This window comes from Myxocyprinus asiaticus, chromosome 2, assembly GCF_019703515.2.
Source record: "Myxocyprinus asiaticus isolate MX2 ecotype Aquarium Trade chromosome 2, UBuf_Myxa_2, whole genome shotgun sequence".
NCBI lineage: Eukaryota > Metazoa > Chordata > Actinopteri > Cypriniformes > Catostomidae > Myxocyprinus > Myxocyprinus asiaticus.
The window spans coordinates 62855761-62873484 of record NC_059345.1 but is presented as its reverse complement, the minus strand read 5'-3'; the positions used below and the strand labels follow the sequence as shown (position 1 = coordinate 62873484).

Here is a 17724-nt window from a genome sequence, read left to right as displayed (position 1 = left end):
ATGTCCCTGGTCTGTCCAGATGTTGCAGGATATGATGCAATCCTATGTTGACTGCATCATCCACAGACCTGTTTGCTCGATAAGCAAATTGAAGGGGATCTAGAAAGGGTCCAGTGATGTTCTTCAGGTGGGCCAAAACCAGTCTCTCAAATGGCTTCATGACCACAGACGTCAGGGCGAAAGGTTTGTAGTCATTAAGTCCTGTGATTTTTGGTTTCTTTGGGACAGGAATAATGATTAAGCATTTGAAGCAGCATGGGACTTCACACTGCTCCAGTGATCTATTGAATATCTGTGTGAAGATGGGGGCCAGCTGGTTAGCACAGGATCGAAGACACGCTGGTGAGACGCCATCTGGTCCTGAAGCCTTCCTCGTCTTTCGTTTCCAAAAGACTCAGCTCACATTATCTTCACAGATCTTAAGTGCAGGTTGAGTAGCAGGAGGGGGGTTGCAGGAGGTGTTGGTGTTTGTGTGAAGTGAAGGTCAGAGTGGGTGTGGGGTGTGAGATTGGGCCTTTCAAATCTGCAGTAGAACACATTCAGGTTGTCAGCCAGTTGTTGGTTCCCTACAGGGTTGGGGGTAGGAGTCCTGTAATTTGTGAGTTGTTTCATGCCACTCCACACTGATACAGGGTCGTTACCTGAAAACTTGTTTTTCAGCTTCTCAGAGTATCTCCTTTTAGCCACTCTGATTTCCCTTATTCAGTGTGTTCCTGGCCTGATTGTACAAGACTTTATCCCCACCCATGTAAGCATCCTCTTTGTCCTGACGAAGCTGCCTGAGCTCTGCTGTAAACCATGGTTTTTCGTTGTTGAACTGTAAATAAGTCCTAGTAGGAATGCACATATCCTCACAGAAAGTGATATATGATGTAACAGTATCTGTGAGCTCATCCAGGTCTGTGGCTGCAGCCTCAAAAACACTCCAATCCGGGCAATTGAAGCAGGCTTGTAGTTCCCGTGCTGCTTCATTGGTCCATCTCTTTATAGTCCTTACTACTGGCTTGGTTGATTTTAATTTCTGCCTGTAGGTTGGAAGAAGATGAACCAGACAGTGATCAGAGAGTCCCAAAGCTGCTCTAGGGACAGAGCGATATGCATCCTTTATTGTTGTGTAACAATGATCCAGTTTGTTCCTGTCTCTGGTGGGGCATGTGATGTGCTGTTTGTATTTGGGCAGTTCACGTGTGAGATTTGCTTTGTTAAAATCCCCAAGAATAATAATAACTGAGTCCGGGTATTGTTGTTCCATGTCTGTGATCTGATCAGTCAGCTGTTGCAGCGCTGTGTTCAAACACACGTTTGGTGCGATATACACACTCACCAGAATAAACGAAGAAAACTCCCGCGGCGAGTAGAAAGGCTTACAGTTAATAAAGAGCGCTTCCAAATTAGGACAGCACATCCTCTTTAACATTGTTACATCTGTGCACCAACTTTCATTGATATAAAAGCATGTTCCACCGCCTCTCGTTTTCCCCGTTAACTCCGTGATGCGATCCGCTCTGAACAGCTGGAAGCCTGGCAGATGTAACGCGCTGTCCAGAATGGCTTCACTCAGCCAGGTTTCTGTGAAGCACAAGGCAGCAGAGGTTGAAAAGTCCTTGTTTGTGTGGGTGAGATGTAGTTTGTCCGTTTTGTTAGGACAGTGCTGATAGAAGTGAAAAACAACCCAAAGGTAACAGCAAAAGGTCTACAGAAACTTGCTAAATTCTCTGTTCATGTGTCAAATATATGAAAAACACTGAAAAAGAATGGTGTTCATGGGAGGACACCATGGAGGAAACCACTGCTCTCCAAACAAAACATTTCTGCACATCTCAAGTTTGCGAAAGACCACCTTGATGCTCCACAAAGCTTCTGGAATAATGTTCTATGGACAGATGGAACAAAATTGAACTTTTTGGCAGAAACAAACAACATAATATTTGGAGGAAAAAAGACACTGCACACCAAAACATCATCCCAGCTGTGAAGCATGGTGAAGGAAGCATCATGGTTTGGGGCTGCTTTGCTACATCAGGGCCTGGGCAGCTTGTAGTCATTTGAGGGAACAATGATTAAAAAGTCTATCAAGAGATTTTACAGGAGAATGTCAGGGTAGTGGTCTGTCATCTAACAATTTGGTGATTCAACAGACAATGACCCAAAACACTCAAGCAAATCAACAACAGAATGGTTAAAGAGGATGAAAATGTGTTTTGGAATGGTCAAGTCAGAGTCCAGACCTTAACTCAATTGAGATGTTGCGGCATGACCTGAAGAGGGCTATTCATGCAAGAAATCCAGAATATTAATGAACTGAAACAAATTTGTAGGGAGGAATTGTGAAAAATCTCTCCTCTGTGAAATACAAGGCTGATCAACAGCTACAGGAAACGTCTGGTGGAGGTTATTGCTGCTGAAGGAGGTTCTACCAGTTATTAAATACAAGGGTTCACAGACTTTTTCCAGAATGGACTGTGAATAATTAAACAACATGTTCAATAAAAACATGAAACTGCAATTATTTGTTTGTCAATACTTCAAGCAGATTGTGTTTGTCTATTATTAGGATTTTACCACATTTGATGAATAATTAATGCAGAAATGTGGGTAATTCAGTGGGTTCACATAATTTTTCTTGCCACTGTAGGTCCCGTTTACACCAGGTATAGGTGCATTTTGGGCAGTCCATTTAAAACAGGGTGACGCTTAAGGCAGATGTAAACTGGGTTCGAAATATTTTGAGATTTGTCCTTCTCAACCACATTTGGAATTGGCCAAGAGTGATCGAAAATGCATGTGACCATATGGGGCTTGTATTGTAAATGCTTATGAAAAAATAACTGTCTGATCAGAACATTTGAAAAAGTGAATACATGGACATGCACAAGAACTTAACAGACCAGCTTTAAATGACCAAGTGTAAATGGTGATGTCTTGCTTGTCCACTTGTGATCGGGTCACCCAAAACACATTTTAATAACAGGTGTAAAGAGGGCCTTGTCTGTACTGCGTTTTTTTTTTTTTGTGCTCCACAAGGACTTTCCATGTGTTTTCTGCGCAATCGATCAAGTATCAGTCCTTTTGCCGTTTTAGTCAAAGTCAGGGTCTGACTACGCAAGACTAGCTCAATTTCCATGCAGGGTGATGAATTTTACTACAAATTTTTAATAGACTGCAATTCAAAAGAAGTAAATTTTACACTTCCAAGTGTTTGATGGACATTAAAAGTTGTTTTAAAGTGTACTGTGTGACAGAGCAGAAAAGAAGCAATCTTGGTTTTGAAGAGTGTCTGGGAAGATGTAATCTGATTGGCTCTGATTCCAGTGTGCTTCGTACAGCCACAAATTTCCAATAGAGTCAGCAGCATTTTTGCATGTCCAGATCACACAGTGAATATTCCCCTGTTTCATCTGTTCTCCAAACCCCTTTACAATAAATATTTTTTTAAAATATGTAGCACAGTAAGTATTTCAGAATATTTCTCTTTCTTTCTCAGGTGAGACTAACTTTGGAGACTGTTGGTCCAGTTGGGAGCCTTGTAGACTCTGCAGTACCCAGACTGAAAGCATCTCCCCCGGTCAGTCAGCTGGTCAGACTGCTGTGGGGGGAGGACACAGTTGAGCTCCAGATGTCTATAGCACATATACCACACATAGTGATGTTCCTCTCACTTAAACTGGAGTCTGAGTCGCCACAAGAGGAGGTCAGTCTGTTTGTCTGCAAAAGAACTGCATTTTCACTTTCTCTCAGTACATACATTTTAGGTAAAAATTTGCTTCGCTATTCCTTTTAATGATCTGCAGTGTAGGGGCCAATGACATATGGTACGTAGGCACATATTGTATCTGTTGGTTTTAGACAAGTGTTCAATGTCTGGCATGTCTTTTGGCCATTTTCAACTAAATTACTCAGTGGTTCCTACAAAGTTTGTCCAGTCTGTACCAAAAAATAACTTAGATCATATTCAAAGCAAGCCTCACAAAAGCAATCAAGTGGGTATTTGGTATTTGACACTATTATCCAGTTGTTGTTTTTTTGTTTGTTTTTTTATGAAAGAAAATGTCCTGGTCCTGTTTTATTCCAGAATCAATGAAATTGTATTCTGCCTGTAGAAAATTGAAGCCGATTTTTAGGGCAATTTTTATTACAAGATTTTTTACATTGTGACATTATTTTCATGAGAGTTATGCCCATTTTAGCCCCCGATTCTCATTACTGCAATGCAAAAAAAGATGGTACTATATTATACTACCATGATGTATAAATACTTATGTAAAATAATATATTGTATGTGTGTGTGTGTGTGTGTATATATATATATATATATATATATATATATATATATATATATATATATATATATATATATATATATATGTGTGTGTGTGTGTATATGTGTATATGTGTGTGTGTATGTACAGTTGAAGTCACCTTACATACACCTTAGCCAAGTACATTTAAACTCAGTTTTTCACAATTCATGACATTTAATCATAGAAAACATTCCCTGTCTTAGGTCAGTTAGGATCACTATATTTTAAGAATGTGAAATGTCAGAATAATAGTAGAGAGAATGATTTATTTCAGCTTTTATTTCTTTCATCACATTCCCAGTGGGTCAGAAGTTTACATACACTTTGTTAGTATTTGGTAGCATTGCCTTTAAAATGTTGGTACTTGGGTCAAAACGTTTTGGGTAGCCTTCCACAAGCTTCTCACAATACGTTGCTGGAATTTTGGCCCATTCCTCCAGACAGAACTGGTGTAACCTCCTTGCTTGCACACGCTTTTTCAGTTTTGCCCACAAATTTTGGATTGAGATCAGGGCTTTGTGATGGCCACTCCAATACTTTGACTTTGTTGTCCTTAAGCCATTTTTCCACAACTTTGGAGGTATGCTTTGGGTCATTGTCTATGTGGAAGGCCCATTTGCCACCAAGCTTTAACTTCCTGGCTGAAGTCTTTAGATGTTGCTTCAATATATCAATATAATTTTCCTTCCTCGTGATGCCATCTATTTCGTGAAGTGCACCAGCCTCTCCTGCAACAAAGCACCCCACAACATGATGCTGCCACCCCCATGCTTCACGGTTGGGATGGTGTTCTTCGGCTTGCAAGCCTCACCCTTTTTCCTTCAAACATAACAATGGTCATTATGGCCAAACAGTTTGATCAGGCTAGAGGACATTTCTCTAAAAAGTAAGCTCTTTGAAAACATTTGCGAGGGTCACGTGGTGCCATGTGAGGTTTGGACGCTTGAACGGCGAGCTCTGTGCGCTTTGCTAGTTTTAATACTTTTTGTGTCATAAACCAGTGAGATTCGATACACCCTGATTCTTAACTGTTCTAGGAAGACAATATGTCAAAGAATTCAAAATCCTCATGCTCTGGAGGTATTAAAAAACACTTACGTGCTCAAGCTGAAGCCCCTGAGCAGCAGGCCGCAAGCCCGGGAGTCAATTTGGTCAGTGAAGTGCAGGAAATTTGGCATCAATTAATGAACGTGTAGGCAATACTGACGAAGGTCGTTGCTGATTTGGAGGATCATACTGTAATACGTCGATCAATCACTGCCATGGAGACGAAATTCACTGAGATGGTTACAAGAATGGCGGATGTTGAGAAATGGATCAATTATCTGGAGTCATCGGAGAGGGAATTAGCTGCTAACCCATTAGTGACCAAGGCAGACTTGGAGCGTCTCTGGGAAAAGCTAGAAGACATGGAGAATCGTAACTGCCGAAACAAGGTCTGAATTGTTGGGATTCCTGAGGACAAAGAAGGCAGAGATATGGTGAAATTCCTAGACGGGCTCTTCCCGAGTCTGCTTGACAAACAAGCCATAAGCTGGAAATCAAGCGAGCTCATAGAGTTACGGCTCAGAGAACCATGGAGGGAGACAGGCCTCGATCAATTCTGGCCAAATTTCTGAGATCATCCTATAAAGATCTCGTGTTACACAAGGAGTAAAGGAAAGCTTTTTATGCCCCAAGCAAGCACTGTCCTTCATAGAAACAATGGGTGAGTAAACCATTGGGTGTTTCTCATGTGAATGGATTGACTCGCTGTATATTGACTCGACTGTCTAAGGAAGCTGGGCATCATTTTTGTTCCTTTTTGTGTTGGCTCCGCCTAGCGGCTGGAGTTTGCTTTGTGGAATGACACTACAAGGGACTTTTGTATTGATGGAAGATCGCTTTTACACTGAAGCTTCCGGCTAGATTGAGAATGGACACTATGGATGACCGCAAAATATCTGCATGCCCACACAAATGATGTCATGGTGTATTTTTTTACGTGGCCTCTTTTTTTGACTCTTGAATTTGACTCTTGACCATCCGAGCAACCGGGACGCCTGTTTTGTTTCTTTTTGTGCTGGTTCCGCCTGGCGGCTGGAGCTTGTTTTGTGGGGTGACACTGCTTTGGTACAATTGCGGATGAATCCGTTTTTTCTTTGTGCTTATGCCTCCTGTTGGCTTGAGTTTGTTTTGTGGAGTATTTTTGCGGGACATTGGAATGATTACATCATTTGCTGCACTGATAAACAGCCGGCTCACTGAACACTTGTTTGTCTGTCCGAGGAAACTGAATGGCTTTATATCGGCTGGAATTTGTTTTGTGGAGGAACACACCTTCGAGACAGTTCTGTGAATGAATCTACACATCCCTATTGGCTGGGGTCTGTTTTACAAAGTATTTTCTGTTATGTAATTTTGCCTCACAAATTTGTGAGGCAAAATTGAGCAATCCGATGGCAAAGTTGTCACGGGGGCTCTTGTAGGCATACATGGACCTTTTGAGTTTAGAGTGCTTTCGTGCACAGGGTTAATGTGCATGTTTTTCTTTTTTCTGTTTGTTTTGTTCGGGGGGACTTCGGGGTTTGATTGTTGCTCTGATGTTGAAATGTGGTCTTTGTAATCTTGTCTTTGACGCACAATTTATTTTTTCTGTTATATCAAAATGTCAAATGTTAATATGAGTGGGTTATCTTTCTCCATGTGGAATGTGAATGGGTTGGGGCACCCCATAAAAAGAAGGAAGGTTATTTCTTTTCTTAAGCGTAAGAAATATGAAATTGTGTTTCTTCAAGAAACTCATCTTTCTTCACAGGAAGCTGAAAAATTTGGGAAGATATGGGGTGGACATGTTTTCTTTAGTGCTGGTTCAAGTAAAAGCAGGGGGGTCATTACATTGATAAAATAAGCATCTACAATTCAAATGTCTCAAACAGATTAAAGATAAATTAGGAGGAGTCATTATGGTTTTAGCAGAAATTCAGGGGCAAAGGTTGATTTTGGCTAATATTTATGCACCTAATGCTGATAATCAGGGCTTTTTTTTATAGATCTTGAAGGGATGTTGCAAGCCGCTGGCACCCCTCATGATATAATATTGGGAGGAGACTTTAATCTTTTGATGGACTCAATCCTTGATCATAGTGAAGCAAAAGTGTAAGCCCCCTAGAGCAACATTGACGCTTCACAGGATGTGTAAAAATCTTGGTCTTGCAGATATTTGGCGACTTTTAAACCCATCTGGTAGAGACTATACATTCTTTTCATCAGTCCATAAGATTTATTCAAGAATAGATTTTTTTTATTTTTTATATCCAAGTCCCTCATTCCATCTGTTGTCGATTGCTCAATTGGAAACATTTTAGTCTCAGATCACGCCCTGGTGAGTTTGGAGGTGTTGTCACATATGGAGAAAAAGAAATACTACAGCTGGAGCTTTAATGTATCCCTTTTGCAAAATCCTGATTTCCAACAAATGCTAAAGACTGAAATCAATGTCTATATGGAAACCAACTGGTCCTCAGTATCCTCTGTGGGCGTGGCTTGGGAGGCACTTAAGGCAGTTCTTAGGGGTCAGATCATACAGTATGCTTCATTTATCAAAAACTCCAAAGCACAAGAACTCGTGGAGTTGGAAGGGAATATTAAAAGTGCAGAGGCAGAGCTGAAGTGCTGAATGTCATCTAATGGCCTCAGAGATTTGACCCAATTGAAATACAGATATAATACTATTTTGTCACGGAAAGTGGAGTTTTGGTTATTCAGGGCAAGACAAAGACAAAGCAGGAAAACTTTTGGCTAGATATATAAAACAGAGAGAGTCTTTTTTTTACCATTCCCTCAGTGAAATATGCTGGTGGTGAAATTTTTACCTCAGCCATTGATATTAATAATGCCTTTAAAGAATTCTGTCTTGATCTTTATAATTCCACGTCTTCGTCTACTGATGAAGATATTAGAAACTTTGTGGAACCATTAGAACTCTCTAAATTGACGACTGAGCAAAAAAATGTTTCTTGATTCAGAAATAACCTTGGAGGAGCTTGGCGAGGTAATTAAGGCCTTACCTACAGGCAAGGCTCCGGGGCCAGATGGTTTTGCCACTGAATTTTTTGGATCTTATGCTACAGAACTGGCTCCACTTTTGTTAGAAGTTTATACGGAATCATTAAAGAATGGAAAGCTTCCGCCAACCATGACACAAGCCCGGATCAGTCTGATTCTTAAAAAGGACAAAGATCCAAGCGAGTGTAAAAGTTACCATCCAATTTCCATGATCCAGCTAGATGTAAAAATGTTGTCAAAACTTTTGGCTAACCGATTAAGTTATGACATCTCTTATACATATAGATCAGATGGGGTTTATTCGGGGCCATAGCTCTTCTGATAACATTAGGCATTTCATCAATATCATGTGGTCAGTGGCGAATGATCAGTCTCCGGTCGCTGCCATCTCACTTGATGCCTAAAAGGCGTTTGGTATGGTAGAATGGGATTATCTTTATAAGATTTTGGAAATGTATGGGTTTGGGAGTACATTTATTGGTTGGATCAAGTTACTTTATAGACACCCTGTAGCAGCGGTACAAACAAATGGATTAATTTCAGATTATTTTACTCTGGATAGGGGCACCCGTCAGGATTGCCCTCTTTCCCCATTATTGTTCTGTCTTGCCCTGGAACCATTAGCAGCCGCGATAAGAAAGGAGGATGATTTTCCAGGGGTGATGGCGGGAGGTGTGGCGCATAAGCTTCTGCTTTATGCAGATTATATTTTATTATTCGTTTCTGACCCTACTAGATCTGTGCTGTGCCTCCACAGAATTATTAATTCCTTTTCCAAATTCTCGGGATACTGAGAGTCAACTGGTCTAAATCTGAAGCTTTGGCTCTGACAGCGTACTGTCCAGTAACGGCCTTCCAGCCAGGCACCTTCCAGTGGCCCAAACAGGGCATTAAGTATTTGGGTATTTTATTCCAACAAATTTGTCTGATTTATTTAGAGTTAATATTGACCCTTTAATAAAAAGGTTTTCGAGCAATGTTGACAGGTGGGCTTCTTTACATTTATCAATGATTGGGAAGGTTAATGTTATTAAAAGGAACTGTATTCCAAAATTTAACTACATGCTACAGTCTCTCCCTATAGATGTCTCCCTCTCTTATTTCAAGAAATTTGAGAGTATAGTGAAGTCCTTCATCTGGAATGGTAAGCGCCCCAGATTACATTTTAGTAAGCTGCATTGGCCGATTGACAAAGGTGGGCTAGGCCTACCCAAGATTTTGTTTTATTATTTAATATTTAATATTTTATTTATATTTCCTTCTTAAAGAGCTCGCGCAAACGCTTGGTGTCTTTTTAAAGATGTCCTTCCGTGTTTGCGCTACTGGATGTGGCCGTTATCTCTCCCCATCCGGATACCCATGAAATCTGCCTCGAGTGTCTGGGGCGCCAGCACGCCGAGGCGGCTTTCATGGAAGGGTTGTTCTCATTGCGAGAACATGCCCATGAGAACGTTGCGGTCGTGGCTCACTTCCTTCTTCATGAAGCAAGGAGCCACCGCAGCTGCTCCCCAACCCGATCCGTCCTGGGCTGACGCTCAGCCGGCCGGGTTGGCAAGCACCATGGGAGATCTGGATGTGGACATGGGAGCGTTAAGTATAAGTATTCCACCGGCTTAGCACCCACAGACCTCCCATCCCCCAGCATGCCTGTTCTGTCCGGACAAGCTGTCGAGCGATGCAGGCAGTCTGCCTCAGGGCGGGTTTAATGTGTCGTTTGCGGCTCGCGACGAGGATGAGCTTTCGGTCGCAGCATCGGAGGGTGGGCTTCTGTTATCGGAAGCGGACGAATCTTCTGAGCTCTTGCCCACGAGTGGTAGAGCACAGGATGAGGCGGACGCTGAGATGGCAGCCGTGCTTGCCCGGGCGGCTGCGAACATCGGGCTGAAGTGGAAACCTCCACCCTGCCCTGATCACGACGGACACCTCGAACTCGGGCTGGGGTGCCATGTGCAATGGGCAGGCAGTGTCGGGGCTCTGGACGGGTCCCTGACTCCATTGGCACATCAACTGCTTAGAGTTGCTGGCAGTATCGCTGGCCCTGAGGCAGCTCCGGCCGTTGATTCAGGGCAAGCATGTGTTGGTCCGAACCAACAACACAGCGACCATAGCGGACATAAATCGACAAGGCGGCGTACACTCGCGTCGCATATCGCAACTCGCCCGCCGCCGCCTCCTTTGGAGTCAGCAGAACTTGAAGTCTCTCCGAGCCACTCACCTTCCGGGCACCCTCAACCGTGCGGACGTGCTCTCACGGCAGGTAACGCTCTGCGGGGAGTGGAGACTCCACCCCCACGTAGTGCAGCTGATTTGGGAGAGATTCAGGGAGGCACAGGTAGACCTGTTCGCCTCCCAAGACTCCTCTCACTGCCCCCTGTGGTACTCCCTGTCCGAGGCCCCCCTCGGCATGGATGCCTTGGCGCACAGCTGGCCTCGGGGGCTACGCAAGTATGCGTCTGGGCGCACTCCACTAGAGGCGTTGCATCGTCCTGGGCACTGGCAAGGGGGGCCTCTCTAGCAGACATATGCAGAGCTGCGGGTTGGGCTATGCCCAATACCTTTGCAAGGTTTTAAAACCTACGCATAGACCCGGTTTCGACCAGAGTGTTACGCGGTAACAGCAGGTAGACCGGGCGGCCGGTTGGGTGTACCGCTTGCATTGTGCCTTTCCCCATTTTCAAAGGTGATAATGTGCGCTTTTTGTCCACAACAGTTCCCTGTACCGGTGAACTCTGCATGCCTCTTTAATTCTTTAGCACTGTCGGCGGAGGAGTAACGCCACCAGGCCCAGTACTCATGGTATTCCCCTTTTCAGGTGAGCCCGTGTGCTTGGGCTCAGTGCTCCATGCATGGTGATTCCCCTTTGGTAATCCCGTATGATGAGTTTCCACTGTTCGGTTTCACGCTTAGGTGAAACCTGTGTTTCCCCTCATCAGAGCTTTCTCTGTCTCGGCCACTGTGCTGCATACCCTCTCTGTAGATAGGGTCCTCCTGTGGTATCATTCCATATGTGTACTTCCCCATTGGTAAGTCCATGTGAGGTATGCTCCACATGTTAACATCCCTCTGGCAGAATGTGGTCTCCGTAGTGCTCTCCTTCCTGGAGAGGGAAGAGCACTTCCTAGCGTTATTCTAGAAAATGCTCAGCAGGAGATTGCTTAACAGCAAATTAAGAAAGGCACCGCCGCTAGCCTACATGGGTAAGTGCCCTCGCCCCCATTAATGGGACTAGGGAGACACCTTACCTAACTCGCTGGAAGGTCATGACATGGTTGAGTGCTCTCTGAGAGGCATGCAGCAGTTTGCCTGTGTCCACTCTTCCATGCCTCGTGACACGGTTCAGCGCCTGTGTCGTTTCCTATAGGAACCGCTAGTGTCACTACATCGACACAACGTCGAGTGAGTGACAGACAGGGAATGTCTTGGTTACTGATGTAACCTCTGTTCCCTGATGGAGGGAACGAGACATCGTGTCCCTCCTGCCACGGCGCTAAACTGGCCGCTGACATGGCCAGGACTCTCTATCGGCTCCTCAGCATAAATCTGAATGAGTGATGCATGCCATCTACTTTTATACCCGTTTGTCCGGGGCAGAGAGTGGCATGCAAATTCCACTCGCCAATTTTCATTGGCCTTTTCTATTTTAAGCATAGGTGATTTGGGCTCTCAAGATCAAACCCCTAGTGTCACTACAACGACACGTCTTGTTCCCTCCATCAGGGGACAGAGGTTACATCAGTAACCAAGACGTTATGACATCTCTTATACATATAGATCAGGTGGGGTTTATTCGGGATGCAGCTCTTCTGATAACATTATGCGTCTCATCAATATTATGTGGTCAGTGGCGAATGATCAGACTCCGGTCGCGGCCATCTCACTTGATGCTGAAAAGCGTTTGATATGGTAGAATGGGATATCTTTTTAAGATTTTGGAAATATACGGGTTCGGGAATACTTTTATTGGATGGATTAAGTTACTTTATAGACACCCAGTAGAGGTGGTACAAACAAATGTATTAATTTTCACCTGGCAGGGTTGCCCTCTTTCCCCATTATTGTTCTGTCTTGCCCTGGAACCATTAGCAGAAGGGAAGATGATTTTCCAGGGGTGGTGGCGGGAGGTGTGTCGCATAAACTTTCGTTTACGCAGATTATATTTTATTATACGTCTCCGACCCCATTAGATCTATGCCTTGCCTCCATAGAATTATTAATTCCTTTTCTAAGTTCTCAGGATACAGAATCAATTGGTTTAAATCCGAAGCTTTGGCTCTGACAGCGTACTGCCCAGTAACAGCTTTCCAGCTGGGTGCCTTCCAGTGGCCCAAACAGGCATTAAGTATTTGGGCAATTTATTCCCAGCAAATTTGTCTGATTTAGTTAGAGTTAATTTTGACCTCTTAATAAAAAGATTTTTGAGTGATGTGGGCAGGTGGACTTCATAACATTAACCTTCCCAATCATAGATAAATGTAATTAAAATGAATTATATTCCAAAATTTAACTACCTGTTACAGTCTCTCCCTGTAGATGTCCCCCTCTCTTATTTTAAGCAATTTGATAGCATAGCAAAGTCCTTTATTTGGAATGGTAAGCGTCCTAGATTACATTTTAATAAGTTACATAGGCCGATTGACAAAGGTGGGCTAGGCCTACCCAAGATTTTGTTTTATTATTATGCATTTGGTCTCAGACATTTGGCTCATTGGTCGCTTCCACCTGAGAGAGCCCCTCCCTGGTTTTGTATTGAACAGGAAGTTTTTGCCCCTATTTTGCCATTGCAAAGCCTTTCTATCAAACTAATCGGAGAAGTTAAGTTACACCCCGTTATCTTGCATTTGCACTCGGTATGGACCAAAGTGTCCAGAGTGTTTAATTCGTACATTTATTTAAATGTTACCTAAAGCATATGGCTGAACCCTAAATTATATGGTAATAAGTGCCCTTTCTGCTGGTCATAGTGGATGTGAGGGAGGTTACTACACTCGGTGACCTATATGAGAGTGGAGTGTTGAGATCCTTTGAAAATATGGTTAAACATTTTGGGATTCCCAGATATCAGTTCTATAAGTATTTACAGCTGCGCCACCTGCTCTGAATTGTTTCTGGGAGTAGCACACACCCCCCTAAAGCGGCAGATACTCTGGGAGAGGTGATTACTGCTTTTGGAAAAGGTTATGAGGCATCAGTGTATTACTCCCTGCTAATTCAGAGTCTGGGGGTCAGCGCTTTAACTTCTATCAGGAGATTATGGGAGAACGATTTAAACTTGGTATTGGAGGAGGGAGTGTGGGCTAGGATTCTAAAAAACATCAAGTCTGCATCTAGAGATGCAAGGGTGCACCTGATGCAATTCAAGATTTACATAGATTTTATTGGACCCCCTCTAGATTGTATAGGCTTTTAAAGACACACCCACCTGCTGGTGATGCCAATCAGAAAATTGAGTCACAACACATGTTTTTTTGGGGGGTGTTCAGATCTAAGAATTTTGGTTGAAGGTTCAGAGTTTTGTGTGTGATGTTTTGGGCACTCAAATTTCATTTTGCCCCACAGACTCTGTATTTTGAGAGAAGGGGCGGTCACACATTTGGGAGATAACCATATAAAAAAATGGGTTCTCACCAGTATTATGATTGGCAGGCAAATTATTTTAAGGGGATGGAAGTAGGATGGAGCGCCCTCATTTCTGGAGTGTTGTGCGGAGATGGGGAGGGTGGCTGCTTTCGAGCAAGGGTCAAGCAGAAGGCTGGGGGTTTGGAATTTGTTTGATAGGAAATGGGGCGACTGCTTAGTGTTTTTGGGAGACTCTCGGGGAGGGGCGGTGGAGAGAGTAGTTTAGTTTTAGAGTGTGTTCACACTTGGCAGGTTTGGTTAGATTAAAATGAACTCTGGTGCAATTGCTCTGTTAGTGCGGTTCATTTGAACAAGTGTGAACGCTGCCATCCGAACCTTGGTGCGCACCAAACAAGCGGACCAAGACCCCCTGAATAGTGGGTCTCGGTCCACTTCCAAACGAACTCCGGTGCAGTTTGACTGATATATGAATGCAGCATGGACCAAAGACGTCTAAACAGACCAGCTGGTAAAAATACCACCATATATATATCATCATCTAGTCAGAGTGGGTGTGGGGTGTGAGATTGGGACTTTCAAATCTGCAGTAGAACACATTCAGGTCGTCAGCCAGTTGTTGGTCCACCACAGGGTTGGGGGTAGGAGTCCTGTAATTTGTGAGTTGTTTCATGCCACTCCACTCTGATGCAGGGTCATTAGCTGAAAACTTGTTTTTCAGCTTCTCAGAGTATCTTCTTTTAGCCATTCTGATTTCCCTGTTCAGTGTGTTCCTGGCCTGATTGTACAAGACTTTATCCCCACCCCTGTAAGCATCCTCTTTGGCCTGACGAAGCTGCCTGAGCTCTGCTGTAAAACACGGTTTGTCATTGTTGAACTTTAAATAAGTCCTAGTAGGAATGCACATATCCTCACAGAAACTGATATATGATGTAACAGTATCTGTGAGCTCATCCAGGTCTGTGGCTGCAGCCTCAGAAAAACTCCAATCCTTGCAATCGAAGCAGGCTTGTAGTTCCTGCTCTGCTTCATTTGTCCATCTCTTTACAGTCCTTACTACTGGCTTGGTTGAATTTAATTTCTGCCTGTAGGTTGGAAGAAGATGAACCAGACAGTGATCAGAGAGTCCTAAAGCTGCTCTAGGGACAGAGTGATATGCATCCTTTATTGTTGTGTAACAATGATCCAGTATATTCCTGTCTCTGTTGGGGCATGTGATGTGCTGTTTGTATTTGGGCAGTTCACGTGCGAGATTTGCTTTGTTAAAATCCCCAAGAATAATAATAACTGAGTCCGGGTATTGTTGTTCTGTGTCTGTGATTTGATCAGTCAGCTGTTGCAGCGCTGTGTTCACACACGCATTTGGCGCGATATACACACTCACCAGAATAAATGAGGAAAACTCCCACAGCGAGTAGAAAGGCTTACAGTTAACAAAGAATGCTTCCAAATTAGGACAGCACATCTTCTTTAACGATGTTACATCTGTACACCAACTTTAATTGATATAAAAGCACGTTCCACCGCCTCTCGTTTTCCCCATTAAATCCGCAATGCAATCCGCTCTGAACAGCTGAAAGCCCAGCAGATGTAACGCGCTGTCCGGAATGGCTTCACTCAGCCAGGTTTCTGTGAAGCACAAGGCAGCAGAGGTTGAAATGTCCATGTTTGTGCGGGTGAGGAGATGTAGTTCGTCCGTTTTGTTAGGAAGAGAGCGGAGATTCGCTAAGTGAATACTCGGCGGCGCTGTTCAAAATCCGTGCTGACGTAGTTTGACCAGTGCACCGGCTCGTCTCCCTCGCCTGCGTTTCTTGAACAGCAGAGCTGCGCCTCCAACTAAAATGTCTAGCAAAACATCTGAATATTCGAAAACTGGGAAAAAATTGTCTGGTACATGCTGTCGAATGTTCAGCAGTTCGTCTCTGAGTGTCGTCATAATGATGATAATCGTGGAGCTGCCATGGATTGGACTTGTTGGTTCAGCACATCCCACAGTGCATCCTTGTGCCATCACTTCCCCAGGTAAACTGCGCACACATACACGGCCGTCCACGTAATGTAAAAGGAAACGGGACTCATCGGACCAGGCGACCTTCTTCCACTGCTCCATGGTCCAGTTCCGACGCTCCCATGCCCATTGTAGGTGCTTTCGACGGTGGACAGGGATCATCATGGGCACTCTGACCAATCTGTATCTACGCAGCCCTATATGCATCAGGGTGCGATGCACTGTGTGTTGTGACCAGGGTATGAAATTAACTTTTATGCCCACCAGCCTCAGTGGTGGGGGAATGCCCAATTTTATCAGCCACTTTGATTTTTTACCAGCCACTTTAATATATATATAATTTCAATGTTATTTAAGAGTTTGCTGTATAAAATAATATATACAATTATTGTATGATCATATATATATTGTCAAAATAATAATTTTGCAACATACAAATGGAGGCTAAAGAGTAGACAAGCACAGAAGAGAAACTTCTTGTTCAAGAACCATTTCTGAGACTGTACTGAATTATAACACATATGACAATTCACCTGTAGTCACAATATTGTTGCATGTAATTTGCGTATGTATCCTGAGATGTTCTGTGATCATATACAGTGTTCTTACACTACACTATTCTTGCAAAATGTTCCGAGATGACTGACAGAAAAGAACTGCTGCATTCAAAAACTGAAAAATGCTGCCTTTGGACTTGGAGGCTGTATACAGAGGTAGGGTGAAAATAAGGTGCTTTTAAAACTGTTCTGAGACCAGTTTCCATTCATTCAAAAACGCGGTTGGTTAAGCCATTAACTGATAAGGCAGCAAGTCAGCTGCCTACATTTTCAGATGCATGCACGTTTTCTACGACACCCTCACCAATGACCCTCTTAATACACAGCGAATCAGACACGTGCATTTAAGGCTTTATTTCTTTCATCTGTTTTCTAAAATATCATTAAGTGTGTTTCTTCAAGTGTGCGTCTTTGTGTCAAATGGCATTTCTTGTCTTATGTCTCTCCAAGATGTCTTTCAGGTCGCCCGACACAGTGGCGGGTAGATGAGCAAAATTACCTGCCAATGCGCATGAATTAACTGCATTTGGTGGTTGGCGGGTGCTAAATTCATACCCTGGTTGTGAGACATTCCCCCTGTAACCATCATTCAAATTTTCTTTGACTTGTGCCACAGTAGACCTTCTGTCGGTTCTGACCAGACGGTATAGTCTTCGTTGCCCTCACGCATCGATGGGCCTTGGGTGCCCAACACTCTGTCTCTGGTTTGTGGTTTGTATCTCCTTGGACCACTGTTGGTAGGTATTCACCATTGCTGACTGGGAGCACCCCACAAGCCTTGTCGTTTCAGAGATTCTCGGACCCAGTCGTCTGGCCATAACAATTTGGCCCTTGTCAAAGTAACTCAGGTCGTTATTCTTGCCCATTTCAAACATCATTTCAACACGTTGACTACGAGAACTGATAGTTTGCTTAACGTCTTATCTACCCAGAGATGATCAACGTTATTTTCTACACTTGTGAGTGGTCATAATGTTTTGGCTTATCAGTGTAAATCACTAAGTTACTCTCAGGCTGCAGTTTTGAACGCAAAATACAGCCCTCCATTTGATTTGCAGTGTTATATCTTTTGCTGAGAGAAGTGTTTTGCGCTTTGTGAAAGCATTTGCTCTCTAGCTCACTTAAAATCCTCTTAATGTCTCCAGTGATTGATATTCTGCAGAGTTCTAATGTGAGTTTAAGTATTCAGAATGTGTGTTTTTTTCTGAACTCCAAACCACAGGCCACAGTATTGAAT

The 17724-nt window shown here is 43.4% G+C and overlaps 1 protein-coding gene across 7 annotated transcripts in view; it reads left to right on the top strand.

Annotated features, from left to right (window-relative positions):
* The window catches only part of intu (inturned planar cell polarity protein), a 76943-nt gene that overhangs the window by 24906 nt on the left and 34313 nt on the right, over positions 1–17724 (top strand). For all 7 annotated transcript variants that reach the window (XM_051718487.1, XM_051718504.1, XM_051718471.1 and 4 more), the window contains one exon: positions 3485–3691. In XM_051718487.1, coding sequence (XP_051574447.1) covers positions 3485–3691 — 207 coding nt within the window. The remainder of the gene's footprint in view (positions 1–3484; positions 3692–17724) is intronic.